Source organism: Lissotriton vulgaris, chromosome 7, assembly GCF_964263255.1.
Source record: "Lissotriton vulgaris chromosome 7, aLisVul1.2, whole genome shotgun sequence".
In the NCBI taxonomy this organism is placed as follows: Eukaryota; Metazoa; Chordata; class Amphibia; order Caudata; family Salamandridae; genus Lissotriton; species Lissotriton vulgaris.
In genome coordinates this window covers 323,842,564-323,855,779 of record NC_141695.1, presented here as the reverse complement: position 1 = coordinate 323,855,779, position 13,216 = coordinate 323,842,564, and the positions used below count along the sequence as shown (strand labels likewise).

At 41.5% G+C, this 13,216-nt stretch overlaps 1 protein-coding gene across 1 annotated transcript in view; it reads left to right on the top strand.

The window, feature by feature from the left end:
• The window catches only part of TSKS (testis specific serine kinase substrate), a 308,284-nt gene that overhangs the window by 33,070 nt on the left and 261,998 nt on the right, over nucleotides 1-13,216 (top strand). Inside the window, exon 2 of the mRNA XM_086930159.1 lies at nucleotides 10,735-10,960. Coding sequence (XP_086786285.1) covers nucleotides 10,735-10,960 — 226 coding nt within the window. The remainder of the gene's footprint in view (nucleotides 1-10,734; nucleotides 10,961-13,216) is intronic.

Genomic DNA, 13,216 nt, shown 5'->3' with positions numbered 1-13,216 from the left:
CGCAAAAGACGTGCGCATCGTCGTTGCATTGCTGGAGGTAAATCGGGAGAAACAATGTCTTCAGTTTCCTCGGCAACACAAAATGGCTGCCTATTGCGTGCTGACGTAACAATATCGCTGCTCCCGTCGTATCATCACTTAGAAGCTTCCTGCGTGGCCTCAGTTTGACGTTGAACGTTCGACGAGGAGACAGACGTCAAGCAATCTTTCACCAATTCCCTACGAGCATTCTATCACGTCATCATTCTCTGAGAAGAGGGGACGAGAACGGAAGACGGAGAGAGATAGATGCGGAAGAGTGGGGTAGGTGAATGGAGAAAAGTACAGTACAAAGTTGCTTGTTACTTGCCAGTAGTCGGAGGAAAAAGGTCGTTCTCGCGGAATTCCTCTCTAGACGCTTTGTAGAACGGTGGCAGTGTTGCGCAAATTAATGCGATTTCGGGTTCACCTCAACTTAGTCCGCTCTTACTTCTTTGACCAGTTGACGGGTTCGATTTCAAGTCGCCAAAATATTGTGGTAAATGAGTCCATTGATCCAGAAGTTGTAGTTGTAGAGTTCTTTATTATAGAATAAGTTGTGGAGTAAGAGCAGACCCTCCACAGCAGCAGCAACTAACCAACTGCCACAGTGAAGAACCCAACGAACAAACATACGAGGAATACAGAATGTAGAACCTCTGGTACAAGTATTCTAAATAGACTAGAAAGACAACCTACAATAAATAGAGAGGCAACTTACAATGTACTACACAGTCTATCCCCCTCACTGTCTGTGAGAAGTAGCTTGAGTGGTGTGAAATTGTCAAGCTCCAGCGGGTAAGTGGGTAGTCTACTCCTAAGTGCGTTCTGGAGCCTGGCCAATACAAAGTGATCTAGGTGGGGGGCGCCTACTAAGCGGGTGTCTTCCGTGCGAGAGAATATGTGGCCTCCGGGGAAAACCTCTCCAAATGTATTTAAAGCATATTTCCTAAGAGTGAGCTTCACTAATGGTTCTTTCGTAATGGGTAACCGTGGGTTGTCTACCAAGGGAACTGGTGATGCATATAGCATTGTCCCCCCCGTGATTTGCAATAGTCTCCTCCAGGCCCAGAAAACGGTGGACACAGTTTGGATGTTGTTTCTGTCCAGCGGTAGTCCAGCCAGTAGGATGGTCCGTAGCGGCGCTGGAAACGCCAAGTCAATCTCCAGTTTGGAAAAGGGTATGGGTGTATCTTGATGATATGGCATGCCATGCATAGCTACATTGTGCTGCTAAGTAATGTAGTTGTATATTTGGGACTTCAAACACTCCTTTTTCATATGGGAGAACCACGGTGTTCCATCCAATTTGCGGTTGCTGCCCTCCCCAAATGAGTCGTGACAATTGTGTGTGCAGTTGGGTAAAGAATACATTTGTGAGGGGTATAGGGATATTATTGAACAGGTAAAGCTGCTGCAGTAGTACTACCATTTTTATAATGGCTATCCGCCCCACCATTGAAAGTGGCAGCTTAATCCTTCCATCTATTTTGGTATTCACTTTATCTATCAGTGGCCCATAGTTAAGTCACAGTATTTGCTCTTTTTCCTATGTAAGGTAACCAGCCCCAATATCGTGTTTCTGACTCACACAGGTCAGTGGGAACCCTTTACAAGTGCGATCAACCACCTCCGTTAGCTGGAGGGCCTCAGATTTTTGCCATTTAATACATAGCACTGACAACTCCCCAAAGAGCGCAATTTCGCACAGAACTGTTGATAAGTTTTCAACATTGTGTCTGACATATGGCCTAGTTTGAACTGTAGCCCCAGATGGAGATGCTTTCTGTACAATTGTCTCACCAGGGGTCCATTGCTATAATGAAAAGAAGCTGTGATGGTCAGGCTTGTCTAGTGCATCGAGTTATATTAATCAGTCCTGTTATCGTGCCGTTCACTCTGATGCGCAGTTGGTTGGGTATTCAATAAGGTGATGAAAGATATGAGTCCTGCGTGGCAACCCAATTTCCGCAGCACGGCTTTCAGGAAGGGCAATTCCAAGGAGTCAAAGGCCTTTTCGGCGTCCAGCAGGTCCGCCACGGTTGGAACTGTAGGTGATATTCTATGATGGACTGCAAAGAATGTCCAGAGATTTAGTGCAATGGGCCTATGCGGGGCAAAGCCCACTGCGCCGGTGAAATTATCTGCCCTAATAATAGCGCAAGCCTCGTCGCTACCATTTTGGCCAATATGTTAGTATCAAAGTTTAACAAGGATTATGTATATGAGCCACAATACATTAAGTCCTCCGCAAGTTTGAGGAGTAGTATGATAACAGCCTCCCAGAGTGTAGGGGAAGGAGTACTCCTTTCTTCAACTCTTTCGCATATACTTCTAGCAAGTGCGGCACCAAGAAGCCCTTGTATGCCTTGCAAAAGGCTCCAGTAAACCCATCCAGGACCAGGGCTTTACTCCCATCCGTTGCATATGTTGCCTGTGTGAGCTCTTCTGTAGTGAAGGGCTCCCTTAGAAATCGTAGTTGTGCAGTTGTAAGATACACCATCGCTATTTCCTCTAAATATTTTGTAATTTCACTGTTGCCTTCCACTTGTTTCACTGAGTACGTCAGTGTAATATCTTACCAGGTGTGTCAACTTTATGCTCCTCTTTTGGACCCCGCAATCCCGGAAGGTAGGATTGTCTGCACGGTGGCTGCAATAGTTGAGCCAATGCGCACCCCAGCCTCTCACTCTCTCCATTCCTCCTGTCTTTTACATATTTACCCATAAAGTGAGCTTCTCTTTCCGCCGATTCCTGATAGTACATCATCACGGTCGCCCTTCTAGACAGATAGTCTTTAGCTACACCATCAGCCTGGCCGCAGTCTAGTGAGAATAATTAGTCCTCCAACCTGGTCAGCATTTGTTGAAGGTCTTTAAATATCCCTGTACTTTAGGTGATGCATATCCCCCTCATGTACGCCTTGTAGGCCTCCATTAGGGTAACTTGTGAAAATACCAACCCTCATTATGTTCAAAGTATTAAGTTATCAGCAAGTTCCTCCTTGAACACTGTATCTAACAATGCCATCTCAGAGAATCACCACTGTTGCTCGACCCACCTCTCTACCCCCAGGCCGCAGGCACACACAGACAGGATCACTGGAGAGTGATCTGATAGTGTTCGGGGTAGGTGCTTAACATACTGAAGCCACGGGGTCATGGTTTGTGTCATTGACCAATAATCTAGTCGTGGTCACAGGGGTGCATTAGGCACCGTGCATCGTGCAGCGCATACGTTTCATACATTTCCTGCAGCACTGAAATGAGATGGACGGGAAATGGGTTGAAGAGTAGAAGGTGATTTATTTGCAGATAGAAATACACCCACGACCGTGACCGTCCAGCTGCCATGAGTCCTGAGTGCAAATGACTTACGTTGCTAGGACACTCACAGCAGCTGTTCAGCCACACTCCTGGAACAGCAATAAAATACAAACAATGTTCATGAACAACACATATGCAAGAAGAGTATGGCCTTGTGACACCACAAGACCATCACTCTAGAATACATATTACAGTAAAACTACTTCATAAAAATCTTCAGGGCACCAAAGCCATCTTCCCCCCTTACTTTTTATTCACAGTCTGCAGCACTTACACAGGTTGATGGACATGCTATAACTTGAGTGGAAGAAGCCATTGTTTGCCCAAGCTATAGCCTGCTCAGGCAAGTGAGATATGTACTACAATAAGACAGGGGATGCCAAAGTGAGTTAGTCCACAAGATGTGTCTAATCTTTACATCACCAATGCTATTAAAACTACCACGCTGCCCTTTGACCTATTTTATATCGTTGTAAGTTAAGCCCTGCAGCGGGTATCATCTGGGTATGCACAGACTGAGGTGCTGCTCTAAACTAATATCCACCCCTTCAAAATTTCAGAACTTCAAATAATCTTAACTGTGGAATAAGTTGAATTCACACAAGAAAATTACTTAGGGCCTTGAAAGTGAACATGCACCTCTTCATACATGGATGCCGTTCAGTGCCAGGACAGATTTTGGCACTTATTTGTGCCCCCATCAAACTGGGACTTTGTGGCACATATGTGCCACAAAGACCAGCTGAAAGAGCACTTAGGGTACGACCTCTGTGATCAAAGATAGAAATGTCTTTGCCCTGTGTGACTTACATTCTTGACTTTGCCAAAATAATTACCAATAATTTTGTGAACACATTTTTTTAGAAGGGTGCTTGCTATATATACTCTAATAGTTTTTCATCACACTTCCCTAATCAATTAGTCTAAATCGTACCTAAGTTACTAATCGCTATGCAATTCAATTTATTTATTCATTATGATTTGGAATTCCGAAGAGTGCCACATAAAAGTATATCTTAAAAATAAAATTACATTCCATGAAAATTGCCAATCCAAATTCATCATATCATTTTATATAATGAACATATCAGTAGCAACCATTCTATAAGTTTTCGAGTGCCAGGAGGAGTTACCATGAATGAATACTTACAGACTTATACAGAATTATAATCTAATACTATCATAAAATGTTAAAAATTAAAACTTGTTATAAAATGCTAAGATTTAACAATTCGCTATACAGTACTAGATAACAAAAGGAATAACCTTATAATGAAAAACAATAATTTGTCTATTCACTAAACAGTACAATAACCAGCAGCATAATAACAGTGCAAAAGTACTTAAATACTTTAAAAGCGCAGTTTTCTGCATGAAGCACACGATGATTAGCAGCAAAACAGGGTTTATTAAGGTGCAAGAGATTATACAGGACATGTAACTAGCAGCGAAAAAAGTTTGTAAAAGTGCACGTGCTCAGTTGCATACATAGTAAATCAGCCTTGAAACTGAAAGGTCGAGAAAGTGCAAGTGCTCAGAGCATACATATTAAATAGATCCTTACTGCTTTAGTATATATTTAAACATTGTTTAAAAAAGCTAAAAAATGTAAGTTCAGTTAGAGGAGACAGCAGACAATTCCGGGCCTCTTCTGCTGTGGCGATAGTATACTTTAAAAAACAATTCCTTAGGTATCTGCGACGTGTTGATTGTAATGCGGGACAAACAAATAAAATGTGATTTAGATCTTGTATACAGGAATTACATAAATGACAATATCTTTCATGTCTAGCAATACCCTCCCAGGCTCCTGTTACAATTCTTGGGGGAAGTAAATTCAATCTAAGTAGCAGCGTGCTCCATGTTTAAGATTCCATAAAACATAAGGTTGGGTTATTTTTTAGCAAATACTACTCCCCACAATACAGTCATTATTACTATTATATGTGGTAATTTATTTATTTATTTAGCATATTCGCACACCCTGCCTATGGAGTCCCACAGATTGCCATTGACAAATTTCAGCTGCTGCACTTTTTTATGATAAATCCATAAGATGCACATTCCTTCCCCCTTTTTAGTGTCACAATTTTCAAATGTAATACTCTGTTTTATGATTGTACTTTTTGAGGTTATGCTAACCAAAATAAAGTTTTTCTGATGATGATGATGACTATTATATGTGCACATTTTAATATCTCTTTCACGAGAAACCCTATAGATTGTTTTCTTAATTCTGATTTTCAAAGCCCTTTTACAAAGAACCGCCACCCTATCCTTATCTAAACCGAACGTTGATAGCCCTTTTAGATAATTCCTAAAAAGAGCACTCTTTTCTTTCATATTTACAAACATTTCTCTGTACAGTGCTACCCTTAGCAGGTTCTCTGAGCTATTTAACAATACCTTGCTCCATTTTAAGCACACAGCCATCAATAGCACATAAGAGGAGAGTAAACCAAATTCGAGCCTAAGCAATGCAATAGGTGCAGCGCAATTCAAATTACATATTTGGTGCCATATTTGCCCTTCCACTTTCTCGAATTTGGCCAACTCTTGTGCATCTGTTGTTTCACTGGCCTACCTCAGTGTGGGTTGGATCTTTATTTTATAGACTGATGTATGTACAAACTGTTGATTGCAAAGGCTTGTGAAATTGAGCACCTATTTGGAAATATTTTTCCTAAGTATGGATAAAATTGTACGACTTCCAATTTCTCTTTTCCCAAAAACCAGTGCAATTTGTTTCTGACCTTACTTCCTTGATAACTAAAAATCATGACTTTGTTCTTTAAAACATTTAGTTTTAAATAATACTCTTCTGTATACCTGATCAGCTCGGCAAATCGTCTTTGTAGTCCCATGGGGTTAAATCCATTATTATGGCGTCATCTGCATAGAGCAGACAGCTCAGCTCTAAATTTCCTAATTTAGGAGGATCCCCTTTACTGAGCCCCACTCTTCTTGGCAAATCATTAATATAAATAGAAAAAAGTAAAGGGGCCAAAAAGCACCCTTGCTTTAACCCATTATTAGTTACTATTTTTCTCGAGAGGCCTTGTGTTCTCCTAATAAAACCTGAGTCCAAGTGGAGGAGTGAGGAGCAATTACTAATCGTAAAAGACTCCCCGGTATCCCCATGATGACCAATTTCCCCCACAGCTTCTCCCAATCTACCCTGTCGAATGCTGTGGAGAAATCTATAAAGGCCGAATATAACGGCATTCCCCGACTTACTGGTTATTTTTCAGTTAAGGTTGGATAATATCACCATTTTGCAAAGGTGCCACTTTTTTTACAAAATCCTGTTTGTCCAAAGGGATGAAATTATTTCCAAATGGCCACTCTTGCCGATGAGTGAGAATGCTCTTTGCAAACATTTTCCCAGTCGCATCCAGGAGAGGAATCTGTCTAAAACTGGCAGTGGAATTTTTTGGATCCGTTCTGTGTAGTGGAACTAATATACTTCCCTTCCAGAATTGTGGGATATCACCACGGGTATAACAATGGACAAACAAGGGATGCAGAAATGTATCCCACACGTCATTATCCTGTTTTATTATGGCTATTGGTATGTCATCTGGGCCCATTGCGTTAGAATATCTCGCCCCTTTAATGTAACCTTCAATCTCCAAGCATGATGCTGCATCCTAGTCACTCCCCACGGTCGGGGCGATGCTAACCTCTTGATTCTGCCCAACTGCGAGATTTGAAGCATAAAGGTGGGAAATATACCTGGACCATACTGCTTCTGGGATTGAAATGGATGTTGACTTCTCTCTCCCATCACAACATTTTGCAATCAGTGCCCAATACTTCCTAGTGTCCTCAGAAAGACCAAACTCTCGAAGTCTAACCCATTTTGAGTCTTCAACCCTTCTACAATCCGATATCATTTTCCTTTTCCATACTTTTTTCAGTCTATTAATTTCTCTTTGCCTTCGTTTCGTGGGCTGCCTAAATTGGTCTCTAATTAAATTGTTAATTTCCCAATTCAGTTTTTTAATTTCCCATGGTATTATTACTAATGGTGCAAAACTGTTGACTTGCTTCTTTCTTTCAAAGGTTCTAATTGCAGCCACGACTCTCTCAAATCTGTGAATCAGGGTTTCTTGGGTGGAAATAAAGACAGTATTTTCAAAGACCTCCTTAAAATTTGGATGCAAATTATTTGAGCAACAAGTACGTCCATTATTGCGATTATATGAGACCTTTTCATACCTCTGATTCCAGAGTTCAGGATTCTCAATTTTAATATCCATATTTACAGCTAAAATACTGTGGTCACTCGTATTTGTGGAAAGTACCTTAAATTGTGTACATGCATTAAATAGTTGGTATGATACTGCCATATAATCAATTAGGGAGTGACCATATGTGCCCCAAAAGGTATAAGTAGCAGGGGAGTCCTCTGAAAATCTACAATTTAACGTTGCAAGGTCAAAAATTCTAAGATTATGCAGAAATAACAAGCCTAGTTTATCTGATCTTAGATGGACCGGCAATACATATTCTGGGATGGCCATACCTCTTCCAACTCAGGGTTTGAAAAAGACATAACTGCACTGTTGGATAATTTAGCAATAAAGTCCCCCGCCATCATTATACCTGAGCATTCTTTGTTGTTACTTAACCGTTGCACAAAAGTACAGATTAAATCGACCAATGCGTTCAACGCTCTCCCTGGAGGAATATACATGTTTACCAGTAAAAGAGAAACTGCTTGCCCCAAGTTATCTCTGCCAATCCTCAACTTCACTCCAATACAGCAGTTTGAGGGGTGCTTATAGATCACAAGATCCCATCTTATGGCACAGCTGAGTAAAATAGCTAGACCACCACTTGCATGCCCTTTTACAGATTTTTTTTGCTGTACAACAATACACATAAACATTCTCAAACTGAAAATCCTCCCCCATCCATGTTTCCTGGAGGCAAATTATTTTGGGGTCATATTCTAATAATGATTTAAGCTTACAACTCCTCTTTCCTTCCCCCGTACATTCCAGGATAGGATTCTTCCCAACTGGCTACCCCCGCACTTTGGGCTTTGTAGTGGATATTTATTTTTGTTGTCAGTCAAAAAAAACTTTCTTTCGGCTTTACAGTCATAAAAGCACAAAGAGTTTAAACAGTACATAATACTGCGAAAGTTTGCAATTTACAACAGTTTTAAATATTTTGTACACTATATAATTGATGCCAGTGGAATATTATACTACAGATCTATGAAAATTATCTAAAGCCAAAACAATCATTTAAAATAGTAATAGTATTTAAGATCTGTACAAGTAAAAAAATAATTTAAAGATAAGAACATTTAAGAACAAGTAGCTATACATATATTTCATATAAATTCCCCATATTAGAGAGGTTGATAGATTTGGGCCATAGTATATCTATTCTAGTGCCGGAATTGCGTTACTGGCTAACTGATTTGGCCTTATGATGCTTCTACGAATGCACCACATCGCAAATAAAAACTTGGAGGTGACAGCTACAATTAATGGCTGCGTGTCATGCTTAAGTAGTCTGAAAACCTCAATGTAGTTGCGAATCCCCATATTCCTACAGAGCTGAAAAACCCACTTGGGCCTTGACTTCTTATAGGCAGGGCAAAAAAGCATGACGTGGAGTTCGGTTTCTTCTGATAGAGAGCACCCAGGACAGTCTTATTTAATGGCTCCTTTCCAGCCATTCGTAAATGCATGCAACGGGAGCGTCCTGTGCCTGAATTGTATGAATAGCTTCTTGGCCATTAAAGGTTGGATGCTATGTAAGACCAACTCTAGCTTGTATTGATCTTTAAACTCAAGGAACCTGGTGGTCAAGGAGGATGAGTCAATGCTCTGTAGAATGTGTGTCAGTTTGTATTCTTTAAAAGCAGTAGTTGGGGGCTTTTTGGAAATCAAAGGGCAAGTGCCTTCTGGTGTTAGCCACAAATTTTCTCTCCCCAAAGCCCCACTTAAGTTCCTTACGTAGGCCAACCAAGGGAGTTTCCCTGCATGCTGAATGGACATGACATCCTTCAATTTCTCTTTATATGCGGCTAACTCCGGCGTGCTCCAGAGGCGACGCCAGTAGAGGAGAGGACGAGCGGCAATTAGATCAGCAATAGGGCCTATTCCCAGGTCCATCCTAAGTGGGGTTAGCGGAGTACTTTTTAGGAGTCCCAGCAACTGTCTAATAAAAGTATTCTCAGTCGCTGTACGGTCCTTAGATGGCGAATGGCCCCAAAGTTCAGCGCCATATAATGAAGCTCCCCTGGCTTGTACCTTAAAGATTTCTGCTGGTGGACCGATCATTTTTTGGGTGCAGCTCTTATAAACTTTTAAAATTCCACCTGTAGACTGGATTAATCTTAAATTAGCCTTCTTGACTTGAGTTCCCCAGTCCATTTTATCAGTTAGAGTAAGACCCAAGTAATCGAAGGTAGACACCCGCTCTAGGGGCCTTCCTTCCAGTCGAGGGTGTGGGCTATTACTGGTATTTGCGTGAAAAACCATGTATTTCGTTTTCTGGAGGTTTATCTCCAGGTTCCTTTTCTTGCAAAATAAACTAAATGTGTCCAATACCCGCTGCATGCCCATGGGTGACTTTGATAAGAGGAAGGTGTCGTCAAGAAACATTAAAGTGGATATTTTTTACCCTTTTAGTTCTTAGGCCTTGTGGCTTAATTCAGGGAGGCATTCCCACAGTGATTACGAGTACGCTCTAACAGGGGGCAATACCCAGGAGCATGGCACGCACAATAAGCCTTCAACACAGATTCAGCAGTGCACGTCCCAAGCAAAAACAGATTAATTCAGGGAAGGCCAGCTGCTTGGCATGAAATGAAGCCCGACAGAGAACTGAATTCACACATACAAGCAAGAAATTTTACAAAGGAAGAAATGGATTCTCAAAAATAGGAGGAAGGAAATTCCTGACTCTAACATAGATGGACCTCGTAAACATAGGGGAAATGGTTTAGTCCACTGTAGTGGCATGTGCACATCTAGGGCCTGATTCAGAAAAGTAATCTGAGACAAAATCCTAACTTAACGACTTTTGGTATTCACAAAGCACATTTAGGAATAGTAAAGTTAGGATTTTGTCTCGGTTAAACGTAAGTTTTGGTCTGAAGCTTAACTTCAGATCTAAAACGTAGGTTTAACTGAGACAAAGCCTTGGTCTTAAGTTTAAGTTTTGGTCCTAAGTTTAACTTAAGTTTAACTGAGACAAAATCCTAACTTTACGACTTTCATGTGAATACCAAAAGTCGTAAAGCTAGGCTTTTGTGTTAGATTACTTTTGTGAATTGGGCCCCTAGTGTTTTCTCTCGAGAGCGTTAGGCAAGGTAGAGAACTTATATATATTGAATCATAGGACCTGCCAACTTTTTCCTCAGGGTGGAGCCATCCAAGGCCAATGCCTGCATGGAATGGGGTCTGGCACTGAAGCGTTCCTCTGCCTGCACCAATGTCTCCATTATCAACCTCACTGACATGGATAACGACGAATCCACGGAGAGCGAACACACTGAGGAAGAGGTATTGGAGAGCGCAGTGGAGGAACCAGAGATCATCCTTGCCGAAGCTGACTCCGAGACAGACCTAGAAAGCCTCCCCTCACTGGTAAGAGTCTGGTCTCAAAGTGATGTCATGTTTAAGAGAACCTCTTGATCAGTTATCATGAGGGAGCTTTTGCTGTATTCTGTAAATGCATGGTTTGAGTGCACACAGTAGTTGTCATTGCCATTGTATGTTACCACTTTTTATTGATGTATAAGCTTCTCTGTGCCGGAACAAAGGGGTGCTGGCAAGTGGCTTGTGGGAGTTTTTCTTGTATTATATATCTAGCGGGCGCCTCATTTTATTTCCATCAGTAGTGTATACATTTTTAATGTTGAGCCACTGCTGAGTACATAATCATTTAATCAGGTCTCATCCTAAACCTATTAAATACTTTCTTTTATTGCCAGGACCTTATTGCCGCTAAACATCCTTTTTTCCACTTAATCAATTGAAGGGGTAGTCCACCGTTTGAAAACTGATGCAGTGTATTTTTGTCTATAGTTATGAATTATATTATGTAGGTCTAACTGAAAAGAGCTTTATGTTTAAGTGTGGTCTTATTGTGGGAATCTGGAAAAGTGCTACATGGCTCCAAGTTTGCCTTCCACATGGGCATTCCAGAGATTTGTAAATATGGGCATCTTTTTATTTTAGCCAGCCATTTCAGCGGTACCTGCAAAATGCATGAAGCACGCTAAGTGCATTGTCATTGAACCATTGTGTGGTGGGCTGGCTCTAGCCAATCAGACACTTACATTTTCGATCAGGGAGGTAAATCTAAACCTGGGCGGAGTTTGCAGGGTTGCACTACGCAGAACTCCGCAAAGTGCAAAAGAAACTCTGTTGCACTACGCGGAGCTCTGCAAACGGCGGAGTATGATAGAAAAATGTCGCTCGCGGTGATTGCACGGTGCCAGATGCTTGTCCGCACTGTGCAATCATCGCGAACGGCACCATGCACAGCGTAAGCAATCCCTGCTTTCCTTTTCTGCCACCCGAGTAGATTTTTACTTGAGCGAAAGCTTTCTCAATGCGAGCAATCACAATGAGAAACATGCCCCACCTCGCTGGGAGGTTGATTTTCCACGCTCTTGCTCAAACAAGGAAAAATCTCTCTGGGGGGTTGATTTTCCTCGCTCGAGGTCGCCAACTTGACCTTGGTGAATGCGAGTGAGGTAAAAAAAACTCTGCTCCGCTACACTGGCGGGCTTTTTTGCAACTCTGCAAGCTCTGCATAACGAGGAGTACAGAAAACTCCGCAAACTCAGCGAGTGAAGCAGAGTTCACAGCCCAGGGTAAGGTAAATCTAATCATTTCTGTGGCATTGCTGGTTAGTGAGATATGATTGTATTTACATCACTAGTGTATATCTTTTTTATGTTAAAGCACTGCTGAGTGAATCCCTTTTTGATCAGGTAAAATTATGAACTTATTACATATTTTCTTTTATTCCCTAAACATCTTTTTTCCACTTCTTTAATCCCAGGGGTAGTCCAACCTTTGAAAAATGCTGCGTCGTATTTTTGTCTATAGTTATGATCAATATTTTAAAGGTCAACTGAAAAGGGTGTTTTGTTTGCGTGTGGACCTATTGTGGGAATTTAGAGGAGTGGTCCATGGCATGACTACCAGCAATTCGAAATGGTCAAAAACGAGTGCAGCACTTTTATTGGTGGTTCTTCCGTTTGAGGTGTCCTGGCCTCACATTTCTACTTTTCAGAGAAGCTACAGCCCTCCTTGTAGACGCCTCTTAGTTACAGCTAGGAGCACATGAGGTAGACACTCTGATTCTTCTCTTAAGTAAAATGCAGCGCACATGGCATAGCTTCCTTCAACTCTTGGTTTCTAGGTTTCTCTAACTGCCCGTACAACACTACCATATGCTAAAAACTGTCCTGGATGAATCCCGAATCCCTCTGCCGTCTCCGGAAAGGCATGTAGCACATACGCCTTTTATGAGTCACCCACCTGTGTTAGGCCAGCTGTCACACATCCACTCCTATCCATGTGGCATACTATATTATGGAACCTATATTTTATTGTAATTGCATTTAAATAGCAATTATACCCCCTGACGAGGCGTTGAAATGCTTTTTCAGCAAGTAGCACTCTACCCCTGAACCCATAAAGGATTAGTGGTGAATTAGTATAGTGAAATATGAAATTAATTTGAGCAGTAGACATTTTAGTCTGTTATTTGGATTGAGAAGGACAGTGGAGGGATAGAAGAGGGAAAAGGTTTGCATTTATATAGGGCTTGCTTCCCCAGATAAGGAGTTGAAGAGCTTTTTGGCCAGTAGCACGCTACTCCGGAAC